At 44.8% G+C, this 20930-nt stretch overlaps 1 protein-coding gene across 6 annotated transcripts in view; it reads left to right on the plus strand.

Annotated features, from left to right (window-relative positions):
- Positions 1 to 424: 424 nt before the first annotated feature.
- The window catches only part of NDRG3 (NDRG family member 3), an 81102-nt gene continuing 60596 nt past the window's right edge, over positions 425 to 20930 (plus strand). For 5 of the 6 annotated variants that reach the window (XM_047771150.1, XM_047771151.1, XM_047771153.1 and 2 more), the window contains exons 1-2: positions 425 to 505; positions 19499 to 19600. In XM_047771150.1, the coding sequence (XP_047627106.1) occupies positions 19544 to 19600 (57 nt within the window). In that variant the 5' untranslated portion in view covers positions 425 to 505; positions 19499 to 19543. Of the gene's footprint in view, positions 506 to 19498; positions 19601 to 20930 lie in introns of those variants that run through there. The other variant, XM_047771155.1, reaches the window with a different exon arrangement.

A 20930-nucleotide genomic window follows, 5' to 3' on the forward strand; every position in this document is an offset into this window, starting at 1 on the left:
ATCCAAAACCAACAATTCTACTTTTGCACTTTGGGGTCCTTATAAAGTAAAATAAGGGTTAGCTGAACACAAACACTGCAGTAACCAATTGATTTAATAACAGAGGCGGCCACTAAGTGATTAAGGAGCAGGTGCCATATATAAGGAACGTGTATTATGCTGAACCAAGAGATCATTTACTTGCTCAGGTGGGAGGGAGCTGAGATTTCATCACATTTCTTAGAACAGCACAGTATTTTAAAACTTACGAACTACTAGTTTACTTTCCATGCAATACTTTCAGATCGAAGTTGGCCAGGAGGAATTGAAACCACGAACAAGGAGGGGAATTACTCTACCTCGAAGATGGCGCCAGCTCAGGCACCATCTTCGTAGTTCCCCGGGCGGGCATAATGCTCATGCGCCGCCAGGCCCCCTCAGTGCGCCTGCGCGCCGCGGAGCTTTTTCCCCCGCCCAACTCGCGCCGCCAGGGCTGCTGAGCTGACGGCGGCTGCCGGAGCCTCAGGTGAGTGAACGCCTCAGCCCGGCTGGCGCGGGGGGAGGGGGTCAAGCCTTGCTACCGCGGGGTCGTTGCTTCCCTTGCCTTCTCTTTCCCAATCTCATCTTCCCAGAGCGGCCGGGCACCAGTCAGCGCTGCCAGCCTCCTCCGGGTGCTAGGGCTCCCTCCGCCCTCCTCGCCTGGGGGCTCCGGGGCAATCTGGCCTCTCTCGGTCGCTCTCCACCTGGGCGGTGGGGGCCCGCGGCAAACCCGCCGTCTACAGCGTGCAGGCGGCAGCGGCTGCACCTCTCGGTGCCCAGGACCTCAGTTTCAGGGACCTGCCTCAGGCGCGACCCCTTTTCCTGCAGGCGGTGGAGCTCGGTGGGCCTCGGGGTCGGGCATTCGTCTACCCCGTCCGCCTGGGAGCCGGGGGGCTTGGAAGATGGGCCGTGAACTACCCTTGCATCCGGGGTGTGGGGGGGTTGTTGGAGGGTCTTGGTGCCCTAAAGAATACCCTCTGGCTGGACCCCCGCGACTACCATGCGAGGGAGGGGCTTCTTAGCCCCACTTTAGAGATGAGGAAACTGAGGCACAGAGAGGTGAGGTGCCCTGCCCAAGGTCACGCGCCAGAGGAGAGGCTGGAATGGCTCTTGAACTCAGGGTCTGGGGCTCTCAGGCCAGCGCGGTTGGAATTGGATCTTGTACCTTTAAAACAATTTGAAATACACCTGCATCTCTGGAGTTGCTTCTTTAACGTCATAAAAGTAGGCTGCAAAAACAGTATTTTCTTGTGGTTAGAGTACAATTGAGTTGTTAGTGTAATAATAGTAATAGCGATATTATTAACAACTCATGTTCATCCAGCGCTTGCTGTGTGCCAGGGACCTTGCTAAACATTTTAAGATTATCTCAGTACCTTAGCGCTTCGCCATCTGATGCGTCCTTCTTTTTATGCAGCCTTTTTTCTGCAGAGCTAGTCTTCCTGTCACAGGTAGACTAGGACCTTCTTGGCTTAGGAGGCAAGAAAGCTCTCTCACGGTGGCTTACTGGCAGAACAGGGGTAAGCCTTGTCTGTCTGCATCCAGATTTTGTCCCCGGAGGGTATTATTAGCTTTGCTTTTCTGGCTGCCGGGAGACCAACACTGGGATAGCTGGGATGGTTGAATTTGGAGGTGACAGAGCAAATCTAGTGAGCACTCCCCTTATCCTGGGGCTTTCTGGCTTTGTTCCAATGCTAGGCTTGAACATCTCATTTAAAATAAAGTAAAAAGGGAAAGAGAGCATTGACAAAGTAGTGCTGGATATAAGAAGCCTCACTGATTTAAAGTCCCAAAGGGACAGCTATAAAAATATGTGAATGTTTCTTCCCCAGAATACTAGCACAAACTGGTGCTCCACACCCTGCCCCCGCAAATCCTCCTACACAGTTCAAAGGCACCTTTTCTGTGAAGCCTTCCTTGCTTGATTTTCTCAATTAGAATCACACACACACTTGCAGTGTTACCCTTAGGACCATTAGCCCCTTGAGGTCAGGGACCATCTTTGCAGCCCCAGTTGCTTGGCTCATAGTAGGCCCTTGGTAAAGACTCAGTGAATTTCCACTGCTCCTTTTCATTGCTTAAAGAGTGATGTTTTCCTGCTGCCCTTCAATTTCTCTTTGCTGTCCTTCTCTTTAGGTTCAACTTCTGGTCATCACCAGCCACTCAGAGGTCTCTAGTCCACCCTGCTGTGTCTGAAAATTTGCAGAAAAGGGTCCTATATCAGGAAGGCTGTTTATTGTTTATACCCAACAGTGGAGTTGGTTTATGTCACTTAAGTGTACAGGCAGTTTTTATTTCCATGTTCCACTAAGGTAGCCTGAGCCTTATAGATTTTTAATCTATTCCTAAATACATATAAGATTCAGTTTACATTCTTTTGCCTTTTGTGGCTGATTGCCCTGGTGTTATCAGAGTAATCACAATTTTTTTTTTTTTCCCCACTGTACAGCAAGGGGGTCAGGTTATCCTTACATGTATACATTACAATTACATTTTTCCCCCAGCCTTTCTTCTGTTGCAACATGAGTATCTAGACAAAGTTCTCAATGCCATTCAGCAGGATCTCCTTGTAAATCTATTCTAAGTTGTGTCTGATAAGCCCAAGCTCCCGATCCCTCCCACTCCCTCCCCCTCCCATCAGGCAGCCACAAGTCTCTTCTCTAAGGCCATGATTTTCTTTTCTAAGGAGATGTTCATTTGTGCTGGATATTAGATTCCAGTTATAAGTGATATCATATGGTATTTGTCTTTGTCTTTCTGGCTCATTTCGCTCAGTATGAGATTCTGTAGCTCCATCCATGTTGCTGCAAATGGCATGATGTCATTCTTTTTTATGGCTGAGTAGTATTCCATTGTGTATATATACCACATCTTCCGAATCCAATCATCTGTCGATGGACATTTGGGTTGTTTCCATGTCTTGGCTATTGTGAATAGTGCTGCAATGAACATGCACAATTTTTACTGTAAATTGTTTCATCGTATTTATAACAATAAATATTCAAAAGGGCCCTTTGGGAGGCAGAAGATCTGTGTATAGGTTCTCTCCATAAATGAAGCTTTTAAAAGAGTTTTTCAAAGAAATTTTCTGCAAATAGATTGAACTGTTATGCATAAGGCATGGTACTGGGTATAGTGTAAAATTCTCATGGTTCTTATTGAAAGAGCTTACTAGCTCAGTGGGAAACACCATGCCTAACTATAACTCAAGTCAGGTCTAAAAATCGCCATAACAGTATTACAAACAAAGCCATATGAGTATGACGGTATCCTCAAATATAATGGAATAAGATATTCCAGCGTGGGACATTTCATAAAATCACACATTGCTCAGTGCAGAAAAGAAGCATTAAGTCATTGAGTTCAGCCATCTTGCTTTTACAGGCTTTAACCTGAGATGCAAACTTGTCCAAGGTCACAGAACTGGTGCTACAACATGAATGTGGACTTTTTATCCATTAAAGGTTTATCAGTATTTCTCTGAGTGAATTCATCCTTAAAAACCAGCAACTCTTAAAATTGATGCTTAGAACAAGAGTGAGGAAGGGGTCACAGAAGTACTGTTCATGTCTTTAAGGAGCTTTTGGTCTGTTGGGGAATAATAAAGATCCGTTCTCTACCATTGAAAACAGTGCATATGTAATTGTTAAACATGTGTTAGAGGGACTAGGTTTGTCATAGGAGTTGGGGGAGGAGCAAGAGAGGGCTTGGTATGAGCCGTGGTACTGAGAGCGCTTTTGGAAGGATCTAGGATTTTCTGGGGTTTGACCCATTGGCACGGTCAGAATTAACAAAAAGGACAAGCATTGCATTTTGAAGTAGGGTGGTAAAATCAAAGCAAGGTGACAGTGCCTGACAATAAAATGTTTAAGGGACAATAAAAAAAAACTGGCTTGACCAGGGCAGCTTGACTGTTAGAGTGGTGATTCTTAACCTTTAGCATCAGAATTACCTGGAGGGTTTATTAAGACCCAGATTGTGGGAGGGCCCCCACCTCCAGAGTTTCTGATTCGGTAGGTCTGGAGTGGGGGCTAAGAGTATGTATTTCTAAAATGTTACCATATGATACTGATGCTTCTGATCCAGGGACAGCACTTTGAAAACTTGAGCTGGATTAGAAAATTGAAAAGCTAAAGTCAGAAACTGTCAAAGAACTTGTTCCAGGAAAGTGTAAGTGTGTGTGTGTGTGTGTGTGTGTGTGTGTGTGTGTGTGTGTGTGTGTATGTTATATACCAGCATAGGAAACTTCCAGAAAGATACATTCCAAACTCCAAACTGTGATAGTAGTCATTACTGGGAGTGGGACTTAGGGGGTTGGAGAATTCATTTTTCACTCCATACCTTTTGATACTATTTTTGCATTGTGCACACATTGCTTTTGTGTTTTAAAAAGGAAAGAATTAAGAGTTCTTTTTTGAAGATATGTGTTAAAATATTTATGGATAAAAAAGCTTGCTAAAGTAATCTGGTGTCATACAACAAACATTTTTAGAGTGTCTGCTGTATGCCAGATGCTGCTGGTTCTCAAAATACAAAGCCTTTGCTAAAGCTTGCAGTCTGGTGATTGAGATGGGCAGATAGCAGCTCTACTATCATGTGAGCTTTTAAGATCAAGGACAGGGGTCTAACTGTGCATGGCAGATAATAGGCACTTGGTAAATGATGAATGAGTGAGCAAACCCAGGCAAGGAGTGAGGACAATCAGAAAGAAAAGGAAAGGCAAATGGGAGATTCTGGAAGAAAAATTGAGAAGCCTGAATAGGGATGATGAAGGAAAGGAGTGTGTCAAGGACTTTCAAGCCCAAAGATTGATAACATTTGGGTTTACTGCAGAACTGGATGTCAAGTCATCTATTCTGAAAGGTTTTTTTTTGTTTGTTTTTCTTGGCCACACTTGACATGCAAGTTCCCAGGCCAGGGGTTGAATCCAAGCTGCAGCTCTGACCTATGCCACAGCTGTGGCAATGCCGGATCCTTAACCCCACTCACCACAGTGGGAATTCCCTGAAGAATCTTTTTAAATCCTCCCCGCAATTCCACTTTTTTTTTTTTTAAGAGACTGCTTGAAATAGCACACAAAAAACTTAACCTAGATTTAGTGTGACTATTTACCAAGGCTTTCTTTGGTAAATGAAATATCTTTTCTTTAATCACAGTGCTAATTCTATTGTATTTATAATATCTTTGGTAAATGAAATATCTTTTCTTTAATCACAGTGCTAATTCTATTGTATTTATAATACTCACAATTTTGTCGTTAATTGTTCTCTTATTTATTGTTGTGAAATTAACTGAGATATTGGAGATATGTGGAATACTTTTTTTTTTTTTTTGGCTGTGGTATGCAGCAGCTTGATGTGGGATCTTAGTTCCCAGAGCAGGGATGGAACCTGGGCTGCAACAATGAAAATGTCGAGTCCTAACCATTAGACCACCAGGGAACTCCCATGGAAGACATTTATTTAATTTATCTTTTAATTTATATTTTGCTTTTTAGGGCCACACCTGAGGCATATGGAAGTTCCCAGGCTAGGGGTTGAATCAGAGCTGCAGCTGCCTGCCTACACCACAGCCACAGCAATACCAAATCTGAGCCACATCTGTGACCTGTGCCACAACTCATGGCAATGCCAGATCCTTAACCCACTGATCAAGGCCAGGGATTGAACCCGCATCCTCAAGGATACTAGTTGGGTTTGTTACTGCTGAACCGCAATGGTAACTCCCCCATGGAGGATGTTTTAAATGTCATATAAAAATGGCTGTTATATCTTTTGATCTTAGCTCTTGGTGAAGGAATGATATAGTCAACTCAGAATTCTCTCATGTTTCCACAGTGCTTCACAGAGTTTGACATATCAGTCCTAAATAAGTATCTGTGGTTGATGGCTGAATGGGGTGTACTTAGGAAGAAATATGGCTTCACTGGGTTCTAAGTTGAATTCTATGTAAACACTGATTAAAATAATAACAGGTCATGCTACTTAGTAGAGTACATGATGTGGAACAGGCTTTCTCCCCAACTTTTTGTTTTGAGGTGCTACTTTTTATATTCCTCAGAGATTTAATATAGAAAATGAAAATTCATTTCCCAAGTATAGGAGTTTAGTTGATTGTAATCCCTTCATCAACTAAAAATGCCAAGTCCACAGTTTGAGTTTTCAGCTGACCAAGTATAAATTTCCTATACAGCCATTCTTCATTCTTGATTTTTTTTTTTTTCCCCCTTGGCGGCACCTGCAGCATATGAAAATTCCGGGGCCAGGGATTAAATCCGAGCTGCCAAAGGGACAGCATTGGATCCTTAACCCATTGTGCCACAGTGGGAACTCTTCTTCATATTTGATTTTATTAGTAGTTATTTTAAAGTTTTTGTTGTTGTTATCAGTTTTGCAGCATCTTTTGTGGGTTTTTTTGTTATTGAAATTCCCAGGCCAGAGATCGACCTGAACAGCTGCAGTGACAACACCAGATCCTTAACCTCCTAAAGCACAAGGGAACTCCTAAAAATGACTGTTGTATCCTTAAAGTGCTTCTGCACTTTGAAGCCTGAACTTTCAACTTATGGATAAAAAGTGAATGCTTTTTTGAAATTGTGAGGGTTTTTTATTAGCTCTAAAACCATTTTATGTGAAACCCTAATAACTGGCAGAGAAAGGAGAAGAGAGGGATCAGGCTATTACCTCTTTATTCCTGCAGTTAAGAAAGCTTTGGGGACAGCCCCTCCTCCTTTTCAATTTTTGAAGATGTTGGTGCTTTTAAACTTTTATTGGGACATGGTATTGACTAAAATGTAACTTTGGGTACTTAGTGCACACGAATACCCCCAGATAGATGCAATTCTCTCCTATTCATTAAAGTAATAATGATGATAATAATACCTAAATTTTGTATAATGCTCTTCAGTTTTCCAAATTTTTTGATCATTAAGATCCTTATAGACTCCAGGAGCCAAACCTGAAAAACATAAGTAGAATTAATGATTAATTGGTATCCAGTGGGAAAAGTCATTTATAGAGGCCTGCTCAAGCTCTAACTGCAGGCTGCTCTGGTTCTTACTCTGTCAGTTGCTAGCTGTGTGACCTTTGCCATACTACAAGACCTCTCCAAGCCTCAGTTTCTTCATCTGTAAAATGGGATACCTATCTTATATGTGTGTTGGGAAATAAAATGAAATAATGAATGGATAAATAAAGCACATGTTAATGGTATCGGGCAGAGAGTAAAAGATCAATTTATTATGAGCATCAAGTTAGTATGAGTATGAGCTCTTAGGGCTCTTGTTTGTCCTTTACCTCCACTCAGGCTCTTTTAAAGAACAAATTGCTTTCAGGGGTTTGGTCTTATAGGTGGTAGGAACCTGGAACCCATCCCAAGAGCATGGACCAGAGCCTTGACAGCAATAGCTTTCCTAGTGTCCTGAGGTACATCCTTCAAGAGTTGAAGGCAGAGGGTAGTGCTTCTGCTTCTAGAGTTACTTTAGTGTGACCCCCTTCTTAGAGCTTCAGCTGGTTAATGGGTGTATGGGATTAACAAGAATGCCCCTAGATGTACGTCGCTTTATTCTAATCGTTATCTGTACCAGTACCCTGGAATGAATAGAAGGATTACACAAGCAGACTCAGATTCCCAGCTAGGCAGTCTCTGCAAACCTTCTGTTTACCACGTGCTGCCAGAATCCGGGAGCGACACAACAGGAAGGCAAGGGCCTATTGTAAGTGGTGCAGCTCTTTCCCTTTCAGAAGAACACAAGGTGTGTGGATGGCCCTTATCCAGGGCTGAGGACTGGTAGAGGTATTTACTGTTAAAATGAGGGTGTGTGCGCTTGCTTTTGCAGCTGCCTTTGATCACTTTCCCCATCCCCCACCTTTGCTTTTGGGATACTGTCTCTGAGAGAATTTTTTTCTGGTGAAGAGTAACCCAGACTTTCCTTTATGTAATTGCTAACGTACAGTAAGCTGTATTTTTTAAGTCATTGTTTCTTCCAGGGAGGTGGGTGGTTTGGCTTGTTTATCTGGCTTTCTGGGGAGTCTCCTGAGACCCTTTCCTTTTCTAAGGGCCCTCAGGAGACAGTAGTGAAACCAGCATCCATTACCCTAGACACTTGAGGGGATGTTCAAGTCAATAGTTTTATGATGAGATTAATTCAGGCTTTAACCCTGGCAAATCTTGAGAGCCAAATCATCAGATTGTGCTTCTTATAGATGGAAGCATGGAATTTAGCCCAGGACTCTGTGATATCTTTCAGAGCCTGGAATAGGAGTCCAGATGCCAGTCCCAGCCCCACCCCCAGCTGCCTGTGTGAATTTAGGCAATTCGCTTAAATTCTAGGCCTCTTTTCTCATCAGAGAATGATGGCATGACCGTAGGCTGGTGGTTCTCAGCCCTCGCTGCATGTCATTATCACCTGTGGAGCTTTAAAAACAATACCTGGGCCCTGTCTTAGCCTGATTAAATTGGATCCTTAGGGTTGGGGCCTGGGTATTGAGCTTCGGAGCCCCCAGGTCTGTCTAATGTGTAGCTAAGAGATCTGTTGGACAAGATGCCATGTTTTTAAAATTTATTTAGCTTTTTTTTTTTTGCTTTTTTGTGGCATATAGAACTTCCCAGTCTAGGAGTCGAATTGGAGCTGCAGCTGCCGGCTTACACCACAGCCACAAGCAATGTAGGATCCAAGCTATGTCTGTGATCTACACCATGGCTCACAGCAATGCCAGATTCTCGACCCACTGAGCAAGGCCAGGGATCGAACACACATCCTTATGGATGCTAGTTGTATTCGTTTCTGCTGTCACATAGCAGAAACTCCCAAGATGCCACGTTTTAAACAGCAGTGTCATTTTGCTCCTCAGGAACCCTCTGCAGTTGTCCACACAGTAAAGTCTGATTCATGTGCTGTGTTCTGACCAGCCTTGTCTTCTTTCCCAACTGCATTGTTCTTCCTGGTGTCTCTTGGATATGTTGTGTGCATTTATTATTTATTTATCTATTTACTCATTTATTTATTTATTTTATTATTATTATTTTTTTGCTATTTCTTGGGCCGCTCCCGCGGCATATGGAGGTTCCCAGGCTAGGGGTCGAATCGGAGCTGTAGCCGCCAGCCTACGCCAGAGCCACAGCAACGCGGGATCCGAGCCGCGTCTGCAACCTACACCACAGCTCACGGCAATGCTGGATCGTTAACCCACTGAGCAAGGGCAGGGATCGAACCCGCAACCTCATGGTTCCTAGTCGGATTCGTTAACCACTGCGCCACGAAGGGGACTCCTACTCATTTATTTTATGGCTGCACCCAAGGCATATGGCAGTTCCTGGGCCAGGGATTGAATTCAAGCCTTCAGAGTGACTTGAGCTGCTGCAGTCGGATTCTTAACCCCCTGCGCCACAGTGGGAACTCCTATGTGTACATTTCTTTCTTTCCCAGCTTGGATGTCCTCACCTGGAATGTCCTTTCCTCCCTTCCATCTATGCAAAACATATCCATTCAAGGCCCATCGCTGTTAACTCCTTTGGGAAATTCCTGACCATCCCAGTCTTTTTAGTTATTTCTCCCACTTCTGCACTGGTTCCAAGCTTCGTTTAACTCTGACGAAATGCATTGAACACCAGATGCAGTGTATAATGTGACAGGCTACATTCGGTCCTCCCAGGGAGGTGGGGCACATCTGTGTGGTTTCTTGCGTTGTTGGCTATTTCCTTATGTGTGCCTATCTTATAAGTATTAATTGATGGATCGCTATCTGTGACATGACTCTAATGGCATTTTTAGCTTTATTACCTGTTTCCGGCAAAAACCTTCTGCTCTTGCCACATGGGAACATTTTCCAGCAGACCTGTACTTTCTCATCTTGCTTTTACGTTCTCCTCCGTTTCCGGAATTCCTTCTTTTTATTCTTCTCTCACCCTCCCTATAGGAATTTTGTCTATTCTTCAAGGTCTAGTTCAAATATTACCTCCTCCATGAAACTTTTTCTCAGCACCCATGACCTGCATTAACTGACCTTTGCCCTAAACATCTGTCACCCTTAGAACAGTGGTTCTCAACTAGAGGTGATTTTGCCCCCCCCCCCCCCACCCCGCCCAGAGGACATTTGGCAATATTTGGAAACATCTTTGGTTGTCACAACTTTTGGAGGTGAATGCTACTGGCATTTAGTGGATAGAGGCCAGGGGTGCTGCTGAATATCCTACCATACACAGGACAGCCCCCACAACAAAGAATTATCTGGCCCAAAATGTCAGTGGTGTTGAGGTTGAGAAACTGCCTTAGAGTTTGTCCCATTCACAGGCCCATGTTTATCCTTCCTTGAATTGTAGTGTTTTTTTTGTTTTGTTTTGTCTTTTCTAAGGTCGCTCCCGCAGCATATGGAGGTTCCCAGGCTAGGGGTCTAATCGGAGCCATAGCCGCCCACCTACGCCAGAGCCATGCAACTCGGGATCCAAGCCGCGTCAGCGGCCTACACTACAACTCACGGCAACGCCGGATCCTTAACCACTGAGCGAGTCCAGGGATCGAACCCGCAACCTCACGGTTCCTAGTCGGCTTCGTTAACCACTGCACCACGACGGGAACTCCTGTAGTGTTTTGTTTGTAGACTTACTCTCTCCTGCTCAATTGAATTAATGGGTAAAGGCAGACTCCAGTTCCAAATCTGGGCTTTCTTGTTTCTAACTTCATATTAAGATTTAATCCTGGGCGTTCCCATTGTGGCGCAGTGGTTAACGAATCCGACTAGGAACCATGAGGTTTCGGGTTCGATCCCTGCCCTTGCTCAGTGGGTTGGGGATCTGGCGTTGCCATGAGCTGTGGTGTAGGTTGCAGACGCGGCTCGGATCCCGCGTTGCTGTGGCTCTGGTGTAGGCCGGCGGCTACAGCTCCGATTCGACCCCTAGCCTGGGAACCTCCATGTGCCGCAGGAGCGGCCCTAGAAATGGCAAAAAGAAAAAAAAAAAAAGATTTAATCCTAAAGCCTGTGGCCAGATCCTAACTGCTCAATGTAATTTAGGACTGGAGTGGGTGCAGGAAGGCAATCAACTGAATGTCTCTCCTTTTTATACCCATGTCTTTTAATCTGTGATAACCTGGGGGGAAGTATGCAGGGCATAGCATAAGCATTTGGGATCAGAAGAAAACTGGGTTTTGGTTCCAGCTGTTGTGTCTATTGTTATTTTGTTCAGTTCATTTCACCTCTTTAAACCTCAGTTTGCTCATCTCTAATAGAAATGATGTGGTGCCCCAGTGTTTTACCTCACGGTGCCATTGGGATAACCCAAGGAGATGTTAGCTGTAAATGGTAAAGCTGTTATAATCATTCAGCCGGTGGTTTATAGGTAAAAAGAGAGGGTGTGAGTCAGCTCGCTGTCGGAGCACCACTGTCTACCTTCCCAGCCAGTCCTCCCGCCACTTCCTACAACTTTCCAGTCATAGCTGCTTCAGCACCAGCTCCAGCTGACCCTTTCCAGCTCAGTCTCCTTACTGTGCCTACTTTGTTTGCTGCCTTCATTCTGTCTTGGTTGTTTGTCTGCAATCTTGCCAAAACCAGAAGTGACTGCTCTGCCCCTAGAATACAAACTAGTGGCCTGGTGTCAGTACATCCTGACAAAGCCTGATGAAGGCCAGACAGATTATCTTGGTCATGGGGAAAAGCTGCAAAATAAGACAGCTGGTAGTTTAGTAAGCCAATACTGTATATAGTCACTTACTGTCTTTTTAAAGTAACAAAGCAGTGGCTTGGGGGTTTTTTTGTTTCTTTTTTTTTGGTTTTGGGTTTTTTTGTTGTTGTTATTATTTTTCATTTTGGCCGCCCCATGGCGTATGGAGTTCCCAGGCCAGGAATCAGATCTGAGCCACAGTTGCGATCTAGGCCACAGCTGTGGCAGTGCAGGATCCTTTAATCCACTGTGCTGGGCCAGGAATTGAACCTGTGTCCTGGCGCTTCAGCGATGCGGCTGATCCCACTGCACCACAGCAGGAACTCCCAACAAGCCAGTATTCCTAAGTACTGGAAATCTCAGTGAGCTTTTTCCAACTAAAAGAACATAGTATAGGGTGTGATAAAAGCCAGAGACTGTCATGTGCCTGGAATCAGGCCAAGTGCACCCTCCCCCTGATTTGCTGGCGGCCTTCAGCTAATCGTTGAGCCTCATTAGGTTGATAACTGGGTGACCTCTTAGGATTATAGTAAGAGCTCTATGAGCGGGGGATGGGGAGCACTTACCCTGGGGAATAATGTAAAGCACTGCATTTCCAAGGAGCTTTTGGGTCACAGAACATCAGTCCCCGTCAGGGGCTTAAAATGTCATCCTGCCCAGCTTCTTCTCTTGAGAGAGAAACTGAGATCCAGAAAGGAAAAATGCTTTGCCCAGTGCTGCTCAGCTAGGTAAGGGCTCACCTAGACCTAGAGTCCACATCTGATGTGCTTATGGGCTTTTTCCATGACTAGAAGAATCAGAAGTTTCGGTGCAGTATTTAGAAGTATTCTTGATCTTTATCCTATAAAATTGGATTTTGATCATCATTGTACATCTACAAATGTAATAAATTCATTGAGTAATAATAAAAAAAAGTATTCTTGATCTTTAGAGGCCCTCTCAGCGCTGACTCTGAGTATCAGAGGACACTGGTGCCCCTCCTGGTCATTGTTGCTTGTAGTTAAATGCAGAAATGTCATTTTCTGGATATTTAACAGGTCATAGTCCTGGGCTTTTTAGTGTGGAGAACTGAATCTTATTTTTCCTAGATTTTAATGCCATTGACTGTTCCTGTCAAAAAAAATAATGGCCCTTTCTTAGCCCTCCTCCGCCTTCCTGCTTCAGCCTGTGGTAATTTGCCTCCCCTTCCATGTAAATGTCGCCTTCTCCCTGGCATCTTTGACATTGTTTTTCTGCTTTTCCTCTTGCCTCTTGGAGCTTTCTTTTTCTTTGTTTCTTACTGGTTCTGCTTTCTTTTCTGTCACTGAGTTGTCTTTCAGAAGAACCCAGGGCCTGACATTCCTCCTCATCTCTGGTTGCTGGACACTTACTGATTTCCCTAGTGCTACCTGTGTATCTCTTGGATGCCCAAATTTCAGCTGTGGTTCAAAACTGTTTTTTTGTTTGTTTGTTTTTCACCAGGTTCTCCATTAATCGTGCCATCATTCCTTTATCCCTAGAAACCTTGGCAAAATCTGACTCATCTCTGACTTAAGGCTATTTATTTATTTATTTTTTTTAAACCAGCCTTATGCTCCAGATCTCCCTTTTTCTATCTGTGATTCTAGCATGGTCAGACTCTTGCCACCTTTCCCCTAGGTTCCTGCAGTAATATAGTAAACTCTTTTCTCTTTCTTCGGTGTATTCCCCCTCTGGTTGGTCTGGGTTGTTGACTCTTTTAAACATCTAGTTTACTGAAATCCTTTTTGGAAGACGGCAGGATGAAATTAGATGAAGAAAGTCTGCCTCTACCCCATCTTTATCTCTTTTAAGGGTTGTTGCTAATAATCAAGCCCTTAATTTCTTCACCTTCACCTCAGATGACCTCCACTCCTCCTCAGCTGATGGATGAGGTCACGTGTTAAACAGTCTTCACTCAAATCTGATTATACCTGAGATCCTAAACAAGATCCCCAGGTGATTGTACATTAAAGTTCGAGGCTCACTGTTCTAACAACAAGCAAGAATTAGCCCTCATTTCTGAAACTGGGTATCAGATAATAGCTGGGATTTTATTTTGATTTTTCCTGTTTACTTTGTCTGCTCCTTGTCTGAGATAATGAGGGTTCTTGTCCTGGTGTGATGACTCAAAATTTCATTCTAAGGCATCCAAGTCATTGGTGGCACAGGATTACCTTTACTTTAAGGAGGTGCCTCTGTGAATGGAGTGGGAGAAGCTTACTCAGTAATGGGGTCTGGCAGAGACATTGTGGTATAATGGGAAAAGCAAAGGTTTTTAAATCCTTGCCCCAATACTTACTTAGATGTGTATATTGGAAAATTCATATAACTTCTCTAAGCCTAAGTTTCTTGCCCATAAAGTAAGACATGAAGATACCTACCTGGGAGGATTGTTAGGATTAAACGTGAACTCCTTGGATGATAATTCGTGGCACAAAGTAGGATTTATACTTTCCCTTTTCTCTCTCTCTCTTTTTTTTTTTTTGTCTTTTTGCCATTTCTAGGGCCCCTCCTGCGGCACATGGAGGTTCCCAGGCTGGGGTCGAATCGGAGCTGTAGCCACCCTCCTATGCCAGAGCCACAGCAACGAAGGATCCAAGCCGCGTCTGCAACCTACACCATAGCTCACAGCCACGCTGGATCCTTAAACCACTGAGCAAGGCCAGGGATCAAACCTGCAACCTCATGGTTCCTAGTTGGATTTGTTACCCACTGAGCCATGATGGGAACTCCTCCCCCTTTCTCTCTCTAGCCTGTTGAGGCCAGGCTCACTTCCTCGATTTGAGGATGGTAGTTTTTCCCTTGTCACTCTTCTCTCTGCCTCATAAGACTGGGGAAGAGTTCTTGTCTACTACAGTTTATAAAACCCCTACTAGCCTTTTAAAAATATTAATAGCCCTTAGTACTAGGGTGGGGATCTGGCAGCCATATCATTTGTGCACAGGAGGGCACTGCAGGCCTTGGATCCCTAGGAGGGAGGCAGTCTGTGTAGCTGAGGGATCTGGAGACGGAGATTTCCACCATGAGATCCTAGTTTTCTTATAGGTGTTATAAAACTGCTCACTGCCGGAGTTCCCGTTGTGACGCAGCGGAAACAAATCCTACTAGTAACTATAAGGTTGTGAGTTCAATCCCTGGCCTCTCCCAGTGGGTAAGAATCTGGTGTTGCCATGAGCTGTGGTGTAGATCGCAGACGCGGCTCGGATCACCCGTTGCTGTGGCTGTGACATAGGCTGGCAGCTACACCTCTGATTCGACCCCAAGCCTGGGAACCTTCATATGCAACAGGTGCAGCCCTAAAAAGCAAAAAACAAACAAAACTGCTCACTGACAAGGGTTCAGGACAGTGAGAACTGAGCAAAAATTGAGTCTTGGGAAGAACGTGTTAGGCCCCCTATAATGGGGAAGGTGAACATCTACTGTCTTGTTGCCAGTTCCTAAGTCACACTGTCCTGTATTGACTGCACTGGGTCCGGCTGACAGGGACAGCTTTCTTATTTAATTTGTGCCCTGGTTTAAGTGTGTGTCCTGGCACAGACTGCGTTTTTATTCATCTTTAAAAAAAGCACGGGAACACTAGGTGAATGCGTCACTGTGGACTTGAGGGCACCTCAGGCTTCCCTCTGTCCCTGAGGCTCCTTGACAGGCCTCCCCATGTGGAGTCACCTTTGAATGATTAAAAGTCTTGCAGTGCCCTGCTTTCAAGTGAGTGAATTAAAGTAGGGAATGGAGCAGGTGGAAAAACAATATTAGGAAATCATCATTTTACATGGGGAGAAAAAATGGAAATAGACTCAAATGTTAATAGTGGTTGTCTTTAGAAGGAAGGATTATGAGTAAAATATACTCTCATTATTCTGTGATCTCCGTATTTTCTAAAGTGAACACATAATGCTTTTATGATAGGAAAAAGGATTTCAAAATTGCCCTTTTTTTTTTTTTGTCTTTTGTCTTTTTAGGGCTATATCTGTAGCATGTGGAGATTCCCAGGCTTAGGGGTTAGATTCAGAGCTGTAGCTGCCGGCCTACACCACAGCCACAGCAACATGGGATCCGAGCCGTGTTTGTGACCTACACCACAGCTCATGGCAATGCTGGATCTTTAACCCACTGAGCAAGGCCAGGGATCAAACCCGTGTCCTCATGGATGCCATTTGGGTTCGCTAACCACTGAGCCATGATGGGAACGCCCCAAATTGCCATTTTATTTTTTGTTTGTTTTTTGGTCTTTTTAGGGCCACACCCATGGCATATGGAGGTTCCCAGGCTAGGCATCTAGTTGGAGCTGTAGCTGCTGACCTACACCACAGCCACAGCAACATGGGATCCGAGCTGTGTCTGCAGCCTACACCACAGCTCACAGCAGCGCCGGATCCTTAACCCACTAAGCAAGGCCAGGGATCGAACCCTCAACCTCATGGTTCCTAGTTGGATTCATTTCTGCTGTGCCACAATGGAAACTCCAAAATTGCTATTTTAAATTACTGGTAAATGGTGACGTCCAAATGAAAAGTAGCTGCAGTTTATAGTGTGATTAATGAACACACAGTAAGTAGATCTCAATTAGGCCAATATTTTGAGAGTTAAGTGGGTCAAAGTGGGGACAATTAAAGAGAGAATTGTAGGAGTTCCTGTTGTGGCGCAGTGGTTAACGAATCAGACTAGGAACCATGAGGTTGCGGGTTCAGTCCCTTCCGTTGCTCAGTGGGTTGGGGATCTGGCATTGCCGTGAGCTGTGGTGTAGGTTGCAGACGCGGCTCGGATCCCGCGTTGCTGTGGCTCTGGCATAGGCTGGCGGCTACAGCTCCGATTCGACCCCTAGCCTGGGAACCTCCATGTGCCGCAGGAGCGGCCCAAGAAATGGCAAAAAGACAAAAAAAAAAAAAAAGAATTGTAGATGCTGATAGAAATTTGCGATAAAAGATTCAAGTTATCCTCCTTTGAGGTGTGACTGATAGAAAAATAAAGTAAAGTAAAAATTCAGTTTCTGGGCATTCCGTAGTTCAATCTAGTTTATAGGGTGCCTGAGATCTGAGCAAACTGTGCCCTGGAGGGAGGTTAAATATCAGGCTTGTGCTAAGTGGCATAGATGCTTTGGATCCTCATGGCTGGCATGTAGGGTCCGTAGTTTGAGCAGTGTTCGCTATTGGCATCCTCCAGGTTCTTCAAAGTAGTGATAGAAGAGCTTTTGTTAGTCGGCCTTAGTGTGGTCACAGTTGAGAGCAGGATTTACTTTGTTGTATTGGTCAGTAATGGCTAAAAACGAGCCTGGAATGCATGCTCTCTCCATGGCTTCCTGTACAGTGGGATAGGGGCTCTGCCTCGCTACTCCAGCTTCCCTCTTCTCCTAGAACTCCCCCTTTCTGTATTAGTTATCTACTGCTATGTAACAGATCACTCCAAAATTATTTGTTACGTCTCATATTTTCTGTGGGTCAGGAATTCAGGAGCAGGCTTGGGAGGGCAGTTCTGGCTCAGGTGGTTGGCGTCAGATGTCTCCAGGGCTGGAGGATCCATTTGCAGGGTGGCTGCTAGGTTGGTACTGACAGGCTGGTTCCTCTCCCCCTGAGGGCTGTTTGTAAGGTGACTGTCTTCCCCCAGAGCTGATAAATTGGGATTGCAGTGTTTGGAGTTCTCTTGCGGCACAGTGGGTTAAGGGTCCAGCCTTGTCACTTCAGTGGCTTGGGGCATTGCCTTGATCCTGGACTTGGGAGTTTCCACGTGCCACAGGCGTGACCAGAAAACAAACAGACAGAAGACTGCAGTGTCTTAAAGCAGAAACTATAATGTCTTTCATGAGGTAGCCTCAGAAGTCACATATTGTTGCTTCTGCCGTGTTCTGTTACTTAGTACATCCTGATTTATTTGGGTGGGAGATTACACATGAGCACAGACATCAGGAGTCAAGGATCCTTGGGCTCACTGGAGGCCTTCGAGGAGGCTGGCTACCATACTCTGCATCTACTTCCAGGGTCCCCCCAAGTGAAGGTAGTAAGTTTGGCCTTGGTTCATTGCTCTTTATTCTTATCGCCGTTTTTTTTTTTTGTCTTTTTGGGACTGCACCTGTAGCATATGGAAGTTCCCAGGCCTAGGTCGAATCGCAGCTGTAGCTGCTGGCCTACATCACTGCAACACCAGATCCATACCCACTGAAAAAGGCCAGGGATTGAACCCACGTCCTCATGGATGCTAGTTGGGTTTGTTACCACTGCACCACCACGGGAACTCCTTATTGCCATTCTTTTTTTTTTTTTTTTTTTGCCTTTTCTAGGGCTGCTCCTGTGGCATATGGAGGTTCCCAGGCTAGGGGTCAAATTGGAGCTGCAGCCGCCGGCCTACGCCTGAGCCACAGCAACGCAGGATCCGAGCCCTGTCTGCGACCTACCCCACAGATCACGGCAATGCCGGATCCTTAACCCATTGAGCAAGGCCAGGGATCGAACCCGAAACCTCCTGGTTCCTGGTCGGATTCATTAACCACTGCGCCACGACAGGAACTCCTAAAACAACACACATTTATTATCTCAGTTTCAGGGGATTGGGAGAGTCCAGTCCTCTGCAAGGCTGCTGTCAAGGTACCAGTCAGGGCGAGCTTCTCATGTAAGGCTCCCCTGGGAAGGGATCTGCTTCCAAGCCCACATGGTTGGTGGCAGCCTTCAGTTCCTTGCAGGTGGTTGAACTAAGAGTCCTAGTTTCTTGCTTTTTTGTCTGGAGGCTGTTCCTTGCCTCATGTGTTTCCTTTCACAACATGCCAGCTTGCTTCTTTAAAGCTAGCAAGGGAATGTTTGTCTCTCTGCAAGAGAGATGTTAAAATATTACGTAGTATCATCTCAAACAGATATTCATGTCCATCCAGTCACCTTTGCCATATTCTTTTTATTTTTTATTTTTCATTTTTTACCTTGCCCATGGCAATGTGAAAATTCCTGGGTCAGGGATTTTTTTTCTTTCATTGGCTGCACCTGAGGCATATGGCAGTTCCCAGGCTAGGGATCAAATTGGAGCTAGAGCTTCTGGCCTCTGCCACAGCCACACTGAATCTGAGCCACATCTGCAATCTGTGCTGCAGCTTCCTGCAACACCAGATCCTTAACCCACTGAGCGAGGCTGGGAATTGTACCCGCATCCTCACGGACACTGTGTCGAGTTCTTAACCTGATGAGCCATGACAGGGATTCCTGGGGCCAGGGATTGAACTTGCTGCACAGGAGCAACCTGAGCCGCTGCAGTGACACCACTGGATCCTTAACTCCTGAGCCACAAGGGAGCTTCACCTTTGCCATATTATAATGGTTAAAAGTAAGCCATGTATGGAGTTCCTGTTGTGGTTCAGCAGTAATGAACCCAACTAGCATCCATGAGGACGTGGGTTCCATCCTTGGCCTCGCTTGGTGAGTTAAGGATCTGGTGTTGCCATGAGCTGTGGTGTAGCTCACAGATGTGGCTTGGATTCTGCATTGCTGTGTCTGTGGCGTAGGCTTGTAGCTACAGCTCTTGCTTCGACCCCTAGCCTGGGAACCTCCATATGCTGTGGGTGTGGCCCTAAAAAGACCAAAAAAAAAGAAAGTAAGCCACCCACTTGTGTCCCACCCACACCCAGTTCGTTTGCGGGGTGGGGGGCAGGGGTGGATTATACATGGGTGTGAATAAAGTGAATACCACTTTAGGGTCTGTTTGCCATAAGTATCTAATGTATTGTGCCTTCATACCCATAGCAGTGCATGACACATACTAAGCTCTAATATTTGAATGAATGGATATAGTATGACTATTATGGTTCCAAATCCTAGTTTAAACCTTTTGTGTCACTTGTCTTCTGTTTCAGAATTACTCATTTATTCTTGAGACTCTTCTGCTCTCATCTGTCCTCATGGATGAACTTCAGGATGTTCAACTCACAGAGATCAAACCACTTCTAAATGATAAGGTAAAGAGTGCTGTTTTCACTAAAATATATGTATTTTCTGTGATTCGTTCATTTTCTATATTATCTGAATAGTATTAAGTTTGACTGTGTACAGAGAGGGTACTTTAAAAAATTAATTTCTTGACCTTCTTGATGTCTTTTCTCCCTTTTCTTTCTTCCTACTTTTGTTACCATAGGCCAGATTCAACAAACTTATCCTTGAAACTTTTCCTGTTTTACAGACAGTGATGTTAAGCAGAAAATGTGAGAGTGGGGTATGACTTAGAATCCAAGTCTTTATATTGACTTTCAAGACAATATAAGGAAAACAACGTCCATGGCTGGTGATGTACACAGGCTGCCATGTGCTCTTTAAAGTTTGTGTGAAGTCTGTGTGATGTGACGTTTCTGTCAGTGTTGAGGGTTTCAGCAGGAATGCCTTGTTTTCGTGTTAATGTCCGAGAACTACACAATGAGCAGCGTAGTGAACAGCCACTGGGATTCAGCAAGTGAAGATGGCTGTGATGATAGGAGTTACCAAAAAGCTAAGAAAGGCTTATCCTGTCTTCTCTCCCTGTCCATTCAGTACAAGTGCTTGAAATTCTTTCTTTTCAACCTTATTCTTTTGGTTTATTATCATTGTCCCCTATTCAAATACTCTTCCAGCTTGGTGTGAATCAGTTTACGGCATCTTTTCCTGAGGGCAGTATTGATGGAGAGTTAGGATAAAGATGGGGGAGGCTGCATCAGAAGATGCTATTGCCTGTTATCTTTTTTGCCCAAAGCAAGGCCATTCACCTATAGCTTCTGGGGCTGTTGACTCACTACGTGTTCATTAATTTGCTATTGAATCCTGTCAACCCCATTCTCATCCCCGTGACCTCATATCCATTCCCTTGCCCACTCCTTTAGATTTCTTCTTCGCTGCATAATTTTTAAACCCCATTTGGTTTCTCCTGCTGCTTCTCTTGTTTTGGGAACCCTCTCTCCTCTAAGTACTGTCTTTTGATGCATGTGAAGGGCTGTCCCCAACATGATGTGCCACAAAGAGAAGGAAGGAAATACAATCTGCTTATGTATAGCCCCAGAAATGAAGAGTTACACGGCAGGTAGGGGTAGGTACTTTAGCTTCCAGAAGGTGTAACCTATCCTTAACCTGACTGATCATCAGAATCAGCCAGGGAATTGTTAAAAAATACAGATTCCCGGGTCCCACTCTAGAACAACTAAATTGGAATCTGAGGGGAGGAGGACAGGACACACACACCCCTCTACGATCAGTGGTACTCAACCTTGGCTGCTTTTTGGAGTTACTTGGGGAGATTTAAAAGTGACCGATGCCTAGGTCCTA

This window comes from Phacochoerus africanus, chromosome 3 (genome assembly GCF_016906955.1).
Source record: "Phacochoerus africanus isolate WHEZ1 chromosome 3, ROS_Pafr_v1, whole genome shotgun sequence".
Classification (NCBI taxonomy): Eukaryota; Metazoa; Chordata; class Mammalia; order Artiodactyla; family Suidae; genus Phacochoerus; species Phacochoerus africanus.